This window comes from Plasmodium fragile (genome assembly GCF_000956335.1).
Source record: "Plasmodium fragile strain nilgiri unplaced genomic scaffold supercont1.4, whole genome shotgun sequence".
In the NCBI taxonomy this organism is placed as follows: domain Eukaryota; phylum Apicomplexa; class Aconoidasida; order Haemosporida; family Plasmodiidae; genus Plasmodium; species Plasmodium fragile.
The window spans coordinates 28,600-42,456 of NW_012192584.1; the positions used below are offsets into that span (position 1 = coordinate 28,600).

The following is a 13,857-nucleotide window of genomic DNA, read 5'->3' on the forward strand; positions in this document are numbered from 1 at the left end:
AAAAAAGGCACGCCAAAAGTTGCCTTTAAAAAGGCTAGCCATTTCAATTATCCTACTAGAAGTCGCTATGTCCTTGAAAACAGGGAGGAAAAAAAAAAAATAAATGCCGGTAATGCATATAAATATTCACTACACATATAATGCCCATGCTGGTCGGGTACTTTACACATATTATAGGAGGAGGGATTGGTTGCGGTCCACACACACACACACCAGCAGTTTTAAAAGAGAGCGCTTCAAAGGATGATACAACTGAAATGATGAACCTAGAGAAGGATAAACAGGTGCTCAAGGAAAGGTTACAAGAAGAGTTGCAAAGACTGAGGGGGTACTCGATAGTCCAACATGTACTCTCCCCCCTGCTAGAGGCAGAGAAAGAGGAAAACGGAGGAGTGAAAAAAAAAAAAAAAAAAAAGGAATTTTATATACACAAATCGAATCAAAATATATAGGAAAAATATTATATGATACATTTTGTCACTCCAGGGGTGCAAGGAGGTATAATAAATGTTACCCCTTCCAACTCTGTTGTGTAAAAAGAAAAATTCACATTGGCAAGGAAAGCAAACAGATAGTGGTCAGATGGACTGATCGGGCCATCCCCACCGAAACGGCATTCCAACTGATTAGAAGAGAAAAAGATTTTTTTATTTTCTTAAAAATTACTCATTATGTGAAGAAGGAATTATTGGGAAAGGCAGAAGATGGGTCACTTTCACCCCTCATAGTGTTCCTCTACGATGTGGCGACAGCAGGGAGGGATGGCATAGACAAACGCCAGACGGAAAGACAAAGTGGGGGATGCACACATGACTCTCTCACCAATGTAGGGTGCCAAAATGGGGGGAATTTCCCCCTCCCTCAGTTAGACGAGGTACAAGGGGGAGAAGCAAACTCGAAAAGGGAACCACCACCCTCGAAAGGGGACTCCAAAAAGTTCGTTGATCGGTATCTCTTGTTAGTCCACTACAGAACCTATCACAAGGTGACTCTTTCTCCCTTTTTAAACTCTCTAATCAGTGCAAAATTTAACCATTCACAAAATCGTTTTCATCTCAACTCTACTTCTACGCAAGAGCAGCACAGGGGTCATAATGAATGGAAAGACAACGGCTCCACTTTGTCCACTCCACATAGAAGGGTCATTACGGTTCATTTGAAGAATGATATAACGGGTAAGGTGTGCCACTCGAAAAAAAGCAATTCCCTTGTGGAGAATGTGCATGGTACTCAACACAGATACACCGATGGGGATGTTGGTAATGCGAGGGATCAGGTCGATTTATGTATTACTACCCCCCTTTCCGGAAAGCAAAGAAAGTGGCTCAAATTTTATCGCCCTAAAAAATACAAGTACTATCCCTCCCCCCAAAATGAAACAAACTGTGCAGAACAAATCTACCAATTGTTAAAGGAACCAAATTGTCATATACATATTTATACATGCAAAATGGAAAGGGGAAAGGAAATTTTTTTGACCTTCCACAAAATGACTAAGTCCTTCTTTGTTTTTATTTCACCCATTTTGGGCATCCTTAATGGAGGAGACCAGTACCAAATTGTGTGTCTTTCGAATGAATTGCGTAAGGACACTACGCCAACTGAATGTGCTTTGGTCAAGGAGAGGGTTACATCACTTCCCCCCCCAGTCATTACTTCCTTCCTTGAGGAACTGTCTCATTCGATTCGAGTTATGTATAAGCAGAAGAAAAAGTTGATCAGGAAGCTCCAAAAATATCTTACAAACAGGACTCTCAAGGGGTACATAAAATTCCGTCGCTTCGGCAAAAATGTACAGAACAAACAAAAAATTTACTCATACACCTTTTACGACATTGAAGATAATTTTTTCCTGGCAAAGGAGGAGTACTCCACAGAAGTGATCACAGGAGATCCACAAAGAAGACACCAAAAGTATCCCCCCACACAGGGCATTCCCAACCTGCTTCACAAAATTGAACCCATTTTAACCCAGTGCAACCTCTTTAACCCTAAAGTGGATGTACATTTTGCTCAAAGGAGACTCGAACAGGTCTGCACAAATGTTACTCATATGTTAACCTGGTGCAGACAATTTAGGATGTCAATAAGATGGACGAAAAGGAGCGAGTGCATATGTGTGTACTTCGTTAGGAAGGATTTCCCACCCATACTTAACACCAACTGGTGTGGTAGAGATGGTCCCCTAATGGAATGCACAACTGGCTATACTCATCCCTCCCCCTCGCATAAAAACGATAAAAACACAGGAACGGAAAATCAGCAGAAAAAGAGTCTTCAACAGGTTCAGCTACTTTATGCCTTCCAAGTTTTATCCACCAGAGGAATAATCTTTAAAATAATGAAGAGAGTATGTTTCCTTTTGTTTAGCCTTAGTCATAAAAGGGAGAAGTTTGCCAACTGGGACCTCGTGCATATGTTAAGACACGTCCACCACGTGGTTGTAGCTTTTCCATACCTTTACGTTTGTTACGCACAAGAGGGGCGCTCCAGTAGTGTGCATACCTCCACTCGAGAGAAGCGCAATGGTCTTGGTCAACTTTCCCTTGCGCACTTCCACCCCCATGCGGAAGGACTGCAACGGTTAAAAAGGAAAAGAAAGAAAGCCATACGGAGGATCTTTCTGAAGGAGGGAGAATTTCCCTTCCTCTTAAAAATGCACAAACTGCTTCTATATTTTTACCTGTACGTGATTGGAAATTTGTGTCAAACGTGGCTCAACAACGCCGGTGGAAGTAGGGGGACACCCAAACAGGGGGGGGAAAAGGCGACATGCAAGGAAGCGCTGCAGCGGAGCCGGTTCGACGAATTCATCAAACAAATTAAAAGAGAAAAGTGGAAGAAAAAAATTTATTTGTATCTTCGAAACGGCATGGGGGTCCTCCTCAAGCGCGACAAAAAGGGTGCCACCCATACGGGTGAACAATTGAGTAACAAATCGCACATCTTGGAAAGAGGAGCGCGAGGGACAAAAGGAACATTCATGAATACGTTTATTTTGAGGCCCGTGTGCATGGATGAGCATTTCTCGGGCGGCGCAGAAGCCACCCCTGAGGGGGTGCGAGGAGACAGCGGAGTGGACTACGAGGAGGTTCTTTCTGCTCACAGAGCGACAGCCGCCAAAACTGTTAACGCCGCCAACGCAGCTAACGCCGCTAAACCGGCCAATATGGGCACTCCCCTTAATAGCCGTGGCAAGTCACCTATGGCGCACGCAGAAAAAGAAGATTACGCCAACTTTTTCAAACTGCGAAACATGAAAAAGACGGTTCGCATATTGGGCCCAGCTCTGATGGACAAAATGGCGGACAAACTCTACGTCGGAAGAAACGCCCTTTTGAATGTAAACGCACACAGGGTAGAACTACTGGGCATAGTGAATCAATTCGAGGAGGAGGCAAAGGGTGTTCTATTATATGTAAGGGAAGCATTATCTCACCGGGGAGACATAATAACTACCAGTCAGCATGATCATGGTGACCCACCACCCAACCTCAACGAAGAAGAAGTACAAAGATTGTTACACCATATATGCAAAAAAAAGCGAGTTAATAAAAATTTATCTATTTTTAACATCCCCGGTGGGTGCACAGGAAGGGGAAAACTGCGCCATGTTAGCAAGGCCAAGGTGAATAACAAGGTGGTGAAAAGTTTCTTCCGATTGGAGAAGTGTCCACATGAGAAACGACCCCTTGAGGAGTCAATTCGATTGGGGAATCGAAGCGGTACCCATAAAGTTGCCCTGAAATATCTGGTCCATTTTGTGAATGGACACATAACCTTCGCCGTGAATATTTTTTCGAAGAATCATCAAAAATGGGGACACTCAACAAATCGGGTGTACTTTCTCAACGTGTGCAAAAATGATGTACTTAAAAATATGTTAATAGAAAAAACAATTCACTTTTTGGAGGATCTCCTAACCTATGTGCAGGAAAACCTCCCCTTCGTGGAGAACGAAAAGACGCATGCCCCCCAAACCCACCACTTCTCCTACAATGTGTGCAAAATATTTTGTTACGAATTGAAGCAAGGTAAATGTGATATGAAAAAAATATACAAGGTAAAACCGGAGGGGGAATTTTACGTACACCTTTTTACCTTAACAAGTCAGGCAACTGCCTTTCTTTATTCCACAGGGGTGGGAGGTGGCTTGTGTAACCCTTTTTTTGTGAAGTTTTTTGAGCCCAGTAAATTCTACGACGCTTTTGTGGAAAGTGTGAATGGGGTCATCTGAGAAGAAGTGGGGGACTTACATAAAAGAGAAGTGAAGAAAAGTAGCGCAGCGGTGAATGCCACGGGGGGAGAGGGGGCGATGAACACCTTGGAGGAAAAACATTCTGATCGGGTCATAATTTTCCAAAAAAAAAAAAAAAAAAGCTATTTATTATGACTTTTTTTCATCATTACTGTTACTATTATATTTTTCTTTTGTTTATGTTTTTTATTGTTTTCCCATTTGGCTACCTCCTTCGCTGCTCACCCTACTCACGCGAACATGCAGCATTGCCAACGGTCCCAGTTTTCAGCCCATCGCGTGTGACCAAGAGGACCCAGTTTCCGAAGTGTGTAGGGTATAAGGTGCCACGACATAAGAACAGGAAAAAGTGGGCGAAACGTTCTTGGAGCGATGGAAACAGGGGAAAAAAGTCTATAAGTGGTTGTATGCATATGAAAAAGCAAATGTATGTTGCTTTTTTCTTTACCTTTAAGCAAATTAGCGAATGTAGAACTGTGAAGCTCTTTCGCAATTTTTTTCAATCACATAAATTGCTTACCAGACTATGTCCTAGTTAAGATAATTTTTTTTTTTTGTCATTTTTTTTGGGAAGCCTCGCAGTGGCTATCGTTCGCTTGTGACACGTATGTGTAACTAGGGAGGTAGAAAAAAAAAAAGGGTCAGTTTTTTTTTGTTTTGTTTACCCACTGACGCTTCGTTTACCGAAATAAGTGTACGTACATTCGTCTGCGTGGGGGTATTTGCCGATAGGGGTAGACCGCGCTAGGGGGGTGGGTATATAACACCCAAGCGCGCGCGCTCGGTCCATATGCGTAAGAGTAGAGTAGGCAAAGGTACATGTTGTATTCACGGAACGAAGAATGTACAGCATAACACTGTTCAGTGGAGAAAATTTAACAGCCACCACAGACAGCGAAAGGTGAAGTAAACTTAAGGCCGAAAGTTTTCGCATATGTTCGTGGAAGACCCAACATACGCACAACGCAAGCAGATAGTACACACATCAACACGAGCGACATATAGAAGGTGAGTGGAGAGGCGCGTAGGAAAGGCACAAAAGGATGCGCAACGGGGGAAAAGGACAAACAGGTGCCAAACGCAAGAGCGAAATAGGAGGCAAAAATTGCCCACCACGCAGATCACCTCTGAGGGAGAAAGAGGACACTTACCACCTTAAGCAAACTTTAGGGAGCTTCACCCCCACACCTCAATGATGGAGGCTTGCGCGAAGGACCCCCACGCTGCGTACGACAAAATAAAGTACGAGTTCTCAGACGTAAAGTACACTGTGGATCATGGGAAGCTTGAAATTCTTCACGGAATAAAGGGCATCCTGCTGCCCCAAACAATAACAGTGATCATGGGCCCCAGCGGAAGCGGAAAGACAACACTGTTGAATATTTTGTCCATGAAAGTGACGGAAGGTGTGGAGGGAAATTTCCTCATTAACGATACGAAAAGGAATAAGAATATAAAGAGCTACATGGGCTACGTCTTGCAGGATGATTATTTCTTCTCACGATTAACAGTATACGAAACGATAGAATTTACTGCCAAGTTAAAGTTAGACATTAGAGACAAAAACAAGTTACGTGAATTGGTGCATTCGGTATTGGATATAATGAGCCTAAGCCATGTAAAGGATACCATAGTAGGGGATGCTTTTGTAAGGGGGATAAGTGGAGGACAAAGAAAAAGACTCTCCATAGCAAATGAAATTTTATCGAACCCACCATTACTTCTCATGGATGAACCAACGAGTGGATTAGACTCATCATCAGCTTTGTCCTTAGTAGAGTGCATTCAGAGAATAGCTACCATCTCGAATACCACCATCATATCGTCTCTTCATCAGCCAAGTAGCCAAGTGTTTAGTAAATTTGATAGACTCATAGCAATAACAAATGGGTACATAATATACCATGGGAAAACAACCAACTTAAGTAAGTACTTAAAAAAAGTTGGGTTCATTTGTCCTTACGGCTGGAATATTGCAGACTACCTGATGGACGTATTGTGCAACACAAAATATGAATCCATCCTTTTGGAAAATTATAACAAGTATCTTCGGTATGATAAAGAGATGGGTTACTACATGGACACAGACTCTATTGATAATAAAGTGATCCATGATGACTATGATTCCTTGTTGGCGAAGGAAGGAAATGAGAGTAAGGAAGTACACAGCAGCGGTAAGTCACCATTGGGGGTACGAAAAAAATCTTCAACTGTTTCTATACAAGAAATAAATAAGGCAAGGGAACAGGATCTGGAAAAGTTAAAAGCAGTAGAAGTGTTAATCTCTTTACAAGAAAGAAAGACACCATACATTAGACAAAACTTTTTTCTCCTTACAAGAGGATTGAAAAAAATTATCATTGATGAAATTACCATAGTGAAGGTGATCGATTTGGTTGTCATTTTAACCCTTTTTGGATTCTTGTGGTCAAAAACTTTTAAAGAGGACACAGAGGATGGGATCATTGATACCATTGGGGCTATTTTTTTTATTCTATCCTACTGGACTTTTTATCCGGCCTACTTATCATTGTACTCTTTTCCTTCAGAGAGAGAAGTCATAGCAAAAGAGAGGAACATGAAAACGTTCCAAGTGAGCAATTATTTTTTTTCTAAGCTTTTTGCAGAATTTATCTTTTTCTTCACATTAATTGCTTTTTGGGTTCTAATCACACATCTGATTTTGTACGGGACGCTTAAATTTGGAGTGTATGTAAGTTACTCCTTTGTGACTTTGTTAAATGCTCTAATTAGTAGCTCTCTGGGGTATTTTATATCTACCCTGTTTGATAATTTCAGCAAGGCTGTTAGTTTCCTTTCTGTTGTTTTGCTGACCATGACGCTCACCAATGGGTTCTACGTCGAGATAGCGAAATTGCAAGTACCTTTCAGATACCTACAGTGGTTGTCCTACCAAACGTACTCCGCCTCGGTGCTAGCCAAAATCAAGTTCAATGACGCGCTTATCAAATGCTCTGAGGATAACCTCTCCGCAGTGTGCCAAGGCCAGGGTTCCTTCCCAGGGGAGGTCATCATAGATAAGCGTTTTGCAAAGCTACACATTTCCTACTCCATCTTCATCCTCATCAGCTTCTACGTTGTGATAAAGGCCGCGACGTACGTGTCTCTGCGCTGGTCCCACGCGCTCAAGATGAAGTGATGCGTGCCGCATCGGTTGGTGTGGCCTACCTCTTTTGTGCGATTACGCCGCCGTGCCCTACTGGGAGCACTTCCTCCCCCTTTTTTGTAATCCATGCGGGGTTCTTGTGAGAACCCTCTCGTATGTGTTATGCACAGTGCGCTATTCTCCCTACATATGTGTAGCGTCTCCCTACATATGTGTAACGTCTCCCTACATATCCGTAGCGTGCCTGCATGTATTCTCCACTCCAGTCCTTTGCGAAACTGAGATAACTGAATCGCCACGGCGTTTGTAAGAACACACCCGATGGTTCGAACTCGCCAAAAAAGGGGAAGACACGCATAGACATGTGATTTGTCCGAACCTCCCCCCCCCCCCTGAGGTGTGTTTTTCCCCGTTTTCACTTAAAAAAAAAGGGAAGTGCAACGCAGTGAGACGTGATTTCTGAGACTACTCAAAAGAAAGAAGCGCGCACTGGGAAAAGTGTGCACACACAAGCGGGTTGGCACAGGGAGTAGTGGGAAAAAAGTTCTTCTGAACTTCCCTAACCGGTGAGAGGGATCCACATTTTTTTTTTTTTTTTTTTTCAAAGGCGGGACAAACATCGGAAAGGGATAGCAGTTTCGCTTTGTCCAACCTCGGTGTGTATTTTTTTCTCCCTACCTTTTCTGCCTACTTTTTATGCCTACCTTTTTTGCCTACCTTTTTCTGCCTAGTTCCCCCCGCACGCATGTCACAAATCGTGTACTTGGACGAAGAGAAAACGCGGGGGAGGTATACCTACCCGAATGGGAATGTGTACGTGGGAGAATTTAAGAATGAGAAGTTTCATGGGCAAGGTGGGTCAGAGGGCTTGTGTGTGTGGGGGGTCACGTCCCTCTTGAAAAGCAAACATAAAAAAAAAAAAAGTGGATTATTTCCACTTCATTCATTTGTAAGAGTGTCCTTCCATTTTTCTCCTTCCCCTCCCCCAACAAACTGTACCCCTTCCACTTTTACCACCGTTCCCATGGAGATAGGTACCCTAGCCTTTAAAGACAAGGGGGAGTATAGAGGGACCTGGGCAAACGGGAAACTTGTCCAGGGACAGTACTACTACAGTGACGGATTGGAGTATGAGGAGAGGTGGAAATACCTTGTGGACTCTCCCTATTTCTTTAAAGAAGAAATTAACAAGAACGAAATTGTTTTAGAAGAGGAAAAAACGAATGCCTTCTTGGATGATATATATGACATAGGTATACGAGTGCTTCCCTCTTTTGAGGAACATACCGAGTTGTGTGTGCATTTTTTTTTTTTTTTTTTTTTTTTTGTCTAGCCATCAATGGAAGTGTGTGCACATGCACTTGTACATACACCCACACCGCTGTGTTTTTTTTTTTTTTTCTCCTCCCTAGGCGACGGGTATTGCAAAGTTAAGGAGAGTCTCGTGTACAGGTTTGCAGATGACAAGTTAGTCAGGCAGGTGAATGCGCGAGAGAAGAGCTGGATCGAAAATCACTGTTCCAAGTGTTAGGAAAAGTCGCGCGTCTGCACGTAGAGGGAGAAGCAACCCCCCTTTTTTTTCTTCCCCCGTCCGCGGTGCCTCCACATCCATCGTAATTACACCCCAACGCGGGCACGCTTCATCTGAGACGAAGGTGCTCCCGCAGCTACACTTGCCGCTTCGCTTGCCGCTACACTTACCCCTACGCTTGCTTGTTCACTTCCCCTGCTCCATGCGAAATGATCGACTACTACCACTGTTACACAAAAAAAAAGAGCGATGTCGGGCTACCGTGCGGGTTCACCAAGTCAAAGAGCCAAGTGGTGGGGCGAATTGAGCCAAACGGAGAGTTGCAAAATAAATACATGTTCAAGGAAAATATATACTACAGTGATGAAAACGTAAAAAAACAAAGTGAGTGTTATGTAAATATAGAAAGCGTTAAGTTACAAAACAAATTTTTTTATCACAATGAAGGAGGATGGACAAAAGATATAGATCTGAGTGATCAACAAAATAAAATAAAATATGTTAAAAGATTAGACAAAGACATAAATACAATTAACAGCGTAAAAATATTAATGAATGAAACGACGAGAATTATTAACAAAAATAATAGCATAGCTATTTACAAAGAATATTTCCAAGATGAAAAAGAGACTGAAGAGGAGTTCAAAATAAAGTCGATGATAATTATTAAAGACAAAATTAGAAAATACTCGAGGTATGTTACTTCCATCAAATGGTCAACAGATAATACACAAAGACTAGCCATCTCATATTGTGTTAATAATTATAAAAAAATTTTAAATGACTCACCAAAAAATTGTTTATTATATAATTTAAATGAAATTAATAATCCGTATCAAATTTTATATTCAAAAACGTTTATAAAATGTTTAAGGTTTAATCACAAGAATTCAGATCTCCTACTTGCTGGGTCCTATGATGGGACTGTGAATCTGTGGGACCTACGCAAGAAAAATAACTTATGTGAATCTTCTTCCAATCATGCTAGTCACAAAAATGTTGTGCAGGATGTTATTTGGTTACAGACGAAAACGAACAACCACTGCCTCTCTATATCCAATGATGGGCTCTGCTTATTGTGGGACATACGAAATTTTAATGATCACATTGAGTCCTTTTCCTTGCACAAGGACAGGGGAGAAGTTTGCCACCTCGTGGAGACTTCCAATTTGGACGTCTCTTCATTGAAGAATTCTCAGGGGGGGGTAGACATGAGCCAGTTCGTCACTCACGGGGATAGCAACCCTACTGGGGTGGTAGCGGCCACTGGGGTGACTAATCAAGCGTTGCACGCCACCGCTACAGACACGGGTGATGGTGGTGGAGGCGGCGAAGACCCAATCGCGCTCCCCACCGCCAACCTCTGCTACAGCGCCAACTGCCTCGAATGGAACTTGGAGGCGGGTCCTTCCAAAATACTGGTGGGCACAGACGAAGGATACGTCCTCTCCCTCTCTAAGAGACAAGCAAAAAATTTAGAGCTGCTACAAAAGTATGGAGCCTCAAACGAAAAACATTTGTCTAGCATTACCAGCATCAAACGCATCCCAATCAATTTGAAGTATTTCTTATCTACCGACAAGTGGGGTTTTAACATCTGGTCAGAAGACATTAAATTTCCTATAATCTCGAATTACTACGACGAGTGTGTTATTAACAAAGGTCTGTGGATTAGCGACTCTTCCTTTTTCATTTTAGCAAGGAAGGACGGCTACCTCGACTTTTGGAACCTACTTTATAATTTCAATGAACCCATTATTAAACACAAAGTCTGTAATTCTTCCATCATAGAAATAGATGCACATGTCAATAATAAATATATTGCTGTTGGTAATGAGCAAGGAGATACTCACATTTTAAAGTTGGGATGCTCCTTTTGCAGAAACACCAGTGAGGAGAAGAGCTCACTCGATCAACTGTTCGAGAGGGAGTCCAAGAGGGAAAAGAATTTGGAGTACATCCGGAAGCAGCTCAATTGTTTTAGGAAGAAACGAGAATGCCTGAACATGCAGGACGTGTGTATATCCTACGACGTGGTGCAGGAGACGCAGCGCGAGTACGAGTCTGTGTTGTGATAGGGGAAGCGGGGCGATTGGGGGAAAAAAAAAAAAAAAGGAGGCTTGCCTTCTTTTTTTTATCACCTCGGCATTGTTCTCATGGGGTATATATATATTATCCCCTCACAGTTGCCGGCACCTCAACTGGTAGCGCCCCCCCCAAACTTATGCTTTTCTCTGCACAATTCCATTTCAGGGTGGCTGCCCTGCGGCGAATGTGTTGGAGTGTACTCACGCACATATTCACGCGCGTGTGGTTGAATACCCTGCTTGCCTTTGTGTCCGCTTGTATGCCCGATCGACGCGGCCAAGCACAAGTCACCATCTTTTTGAGCACCAAAACAAAAAAAACTTCAAAAGGGGTTGTGCTCAACCAAAACAGATTCAATCGAACTGCCCCCTTTCCTGTAGGTGTGCGTGCAAGCGCATATGAAAAAGTGTTTTCCCCTACGTACACGCTAAAAAGGAAAAGAAAAAAGAAAAAAAAAAAAAAAAAAAGGTTTAATGGAAAATTCACTTACGTCTATATGCCCACCCTTTTTATTTACATTCCCCTCTTGCAAAAAGGAAAAAAAAAAAAAAAAAAAAAAAAAAAATGCGCCGTGTAAAATGTTCCACATGACTGTCGTTTATTTTTTAGCGCAAATGTAGGCTGGAAATGGCCACCCACAAAAAAAAAAAAAAAAAAATAATAAATGGATAAATTGGTAAATTAAATATATATAGATAAATAGAAGAATACATGTACATGTAAAGGCAAAAAAAAAAAAAAAATGTAGTAGAAAGCAAAAGAGAACAATTGCGAAGGCACGCGTAGAACAGGCGCCGTTTTTTATAGCGAAAAAAGCCAACACGAAAAAAGAAAAGCACGAAGCAAAAAAGGGAAAAGAGGCAATACGAGCAGCAGTCCGGCACACGTGAAAATATGCTAACCGCTTCACATTGAATGAGAAAGATAGAACATTTTTGAGCAACTTCCTCGCCTCCTACTTCCTGAACTTTGTGTGTTTTTTTTTTTTTTTTTTTTCCCTTCTTGTGTCCCTTCTTTTCCTTCACACGTTGATCGAAAAAGTTGACAAGAGAGAATGGGAAAAGAGCGATATAGCTCCTGCATGGGTAGATCATTTTTGTAGAACAGCTTTTTTGCTCAGCCAAGTTGGTATCTCAACAACTTTCTCCTCCCCTCTTTTACATCCCATTTGTGCGTCCTCCTTTCAATTTCCTTTTTTTTTTTTTTTGGTAATTTCTCCCCCTCTCCCTTCCAGCCGAACGAGAGCTGCCAAAAGGGAGATAGAGGAGCCAGAAGCGCGCCGCGAGTGAAACCAACGCGCCTATTCACATCTCAAGAGGCATGGCGAACAAGTATAACAAAATGAATCAGAACAAATTCGAAATGAGGGAAGGCGTGTACAATGAAAAGGGAGGCAGGGGTAACAACGGGGACATTGAACCCGAGGGATTTAACGCAGAAGAGTTGCAAAGCTTTTTTACCACTTGGAAAAAATTCTGCAAAGAAAAAATAAACGAAGTAGGGGAGAGAAAAAATTTCCTCGTTTTTGACAAGGAGAAGGATCTGGACGGTGGAAACAATGAGTATTTTAATTCATACAACTATATCCACATACATGAGGACATGATAAAGGATGAAGTGAGGACAAGGACTTACTACGATGCCATTAGGAAGAACCAACATTTAATAAAGGACAAAATAGTGTTAGACGTGGGATGCGGAACAGGAATCCTCTCCTTCTTTGCTGCCATGTCGGGGGCAAAGCATGTATACAGTATTGAAAAAAGTAACATCATCTACACAGCGTTAAAAATTAGAGACGAAAATAATTTAACAGACAAAATAACTTTCTTGAAAGGACTGGCTGAAGAAATCGAACTTCCGGTAGATAAGGTCGACATAATAATATCAGAGTGGATGGGTTATTGTCTCTTGTATGAAAATATGCTGGACACGGTTCTTTACTGTAGAGACAAATGGCTAAGGGAAGGAGGATTGCTTTTTCCGGATAAGGCATACATGTACATTGCTGGCATTGAAGATAGTTTATATAGGGAAGAAAAATTTGACTTTTGGAAAAATTGTTATGAACTAAATTACACTTCAGTTTTGCCAATATTAAAGGAAGAAGTCGTTATTGATTATGTAGACAAAAATTTTATCGTAACTGATACATGCTGTATACTAGATTTGGACTTAAACACTTGCACAAAGGACGACTTATCCTTTGCTTCTCCCTTTCGATTAAAAATGATCAAAAGGGATTATTTGCATGCACTGGTCATATGGTTTGATGTTTCATTTTCTGCGTGCCACACAGACATCAGCTTTACCACTGGGCCATACGGGGGACACACACATTGGAAGCAGATCGTGCTGTATACGGACCACGTACTCACTGTGGAGAAACACGAAGTGATGCGCGGAATGTTTGCGCTTAGGAAAAACGGCAAGAATAATAGGCACATCGACATGAAGCTTCATTACGTTTTCGAAGGCGCCCACACACGCGCGCGCGCCACGCAGTTCTTCAACATAAGCTGAACAGATAAAAATCTGTGGAGCGGGTTTTAAGAGGCGAAGATGTTGTGCGAAGTGGTGTTAGAAGCGCGTTTTGCTCCCCCTTCACGCCAATCGCCTGCCCCCTCTCACACCGTTTACCATTTGACAACATACTTATGCCACACGTTCATAAATTTGCACCCGAGGTTGAAGTTTTTACCTTGCCTGTTCATAACATTTGCGCAGTTTTCATTGGCTAGTCGGGAAAAAAAAAAAAAAATATAGCTAGCCAGGTGGCTTATTCATGTATTTTTTCCTCCCATTTATGATCTTTGCCTTTTTTTTTTTTTTTTTTTTTTTTTTTTTTTTTTT

The 13,857-nt window shown here is 42.0% G+C and overlaps 5 protein-coding genes across 5 annotated transcripts; all 5 read left to right on the forward strand.

Annotated features, from left to right (window-relative positions):
* Window positions 1-140: 140 nt before the first annotated feature.
* On the forward strand, window positions 141-4,237 carry AK88_00460 (uncharacterized protein; the record flags this gene model as incomplete). Its single annotated transcript, XM_012478111.1, has 2 exons — window positions 141-328; window positions 367-4,237. 2 exons carry the CDS (start codon window positions 141-143, stop codon window positions 4,235-4,237), a joined length of 4,059 nt encoding a protein of 1,352 aa, XP_012333534.1.
* Window positions 4,238-5,450: 1,213 nt separating this feature from the next.
* AK88_00461 (uncharacterized protein) lies at window positions 5,451-7,418 on the forward strand (the record flags this gene model as incomplete). Its single annotated transcript, XM_012478112.1, has 1 exon — window positions 5,451-7,418. One exon carries the CDS (start codon window positions 5,451-5,453, stop codon window positions 7,416-7,418), a length of 1,968 nt encoding a protein of 655 aa, XP_012333535.1.
* Window positions 7,419-8,130: 712 nt separating this feature from the next.
* AK88_00462 (uncharacterized protein) lies at window positions 8,131-8,916 on the forward strand (the record flags this gene model as incomplete). The annotated part of the gene is made up of 3 exons (XM_012478113.1): window positions 8,131-8,239; window positions 8,420-8,638; window positions 8,798-8,916. 3 exons carry the CDS (start codon window positions 8,131-8,133, stop codon window positions 8,914-8,916), a joined length of 447 nt encoding a protein of 148 aa, XP_012333536.1.
* A 209-nt stretch (window positions 8,917-9,125) lies between these two features.
* On the forward strand, window positions 9,126-10,991 carry AK88_00463 (uncharacterized protein; the record flags this gene model as incomplete). The annotated part of the gene is made up of 1 exon (XM_012478114.1): window positions 9,126-10,991. One exon carries the CDS (start codon window positions 9,126-9,128, stop codon window positions 10,989-10,991), a length of 1,866 nt encoding a protein of 621 aa, XP_012333537.1.
* A 1,354-nt stretch (window positions 10,992-12,345) lies between these two features.
* On the forward strand, window positions 12,346-13,527 carry AK88_00464 (uncharacterized protein; the record flags this gene model as incomplete). The annotated part of the gene is made up of 1 exon (XM_012478115.1): window positions 12,346-13,527. The coding sequence occupies one exon, from the start codon at window positions 12,346-12,348 to the stop codon at window positions 13,525-13,527; it is 1,182 nt and encodes a 393-aa protein (XP_012333538.1).
* Window positions 13,528-13,857: the final 330 nt, after the last annotated feature.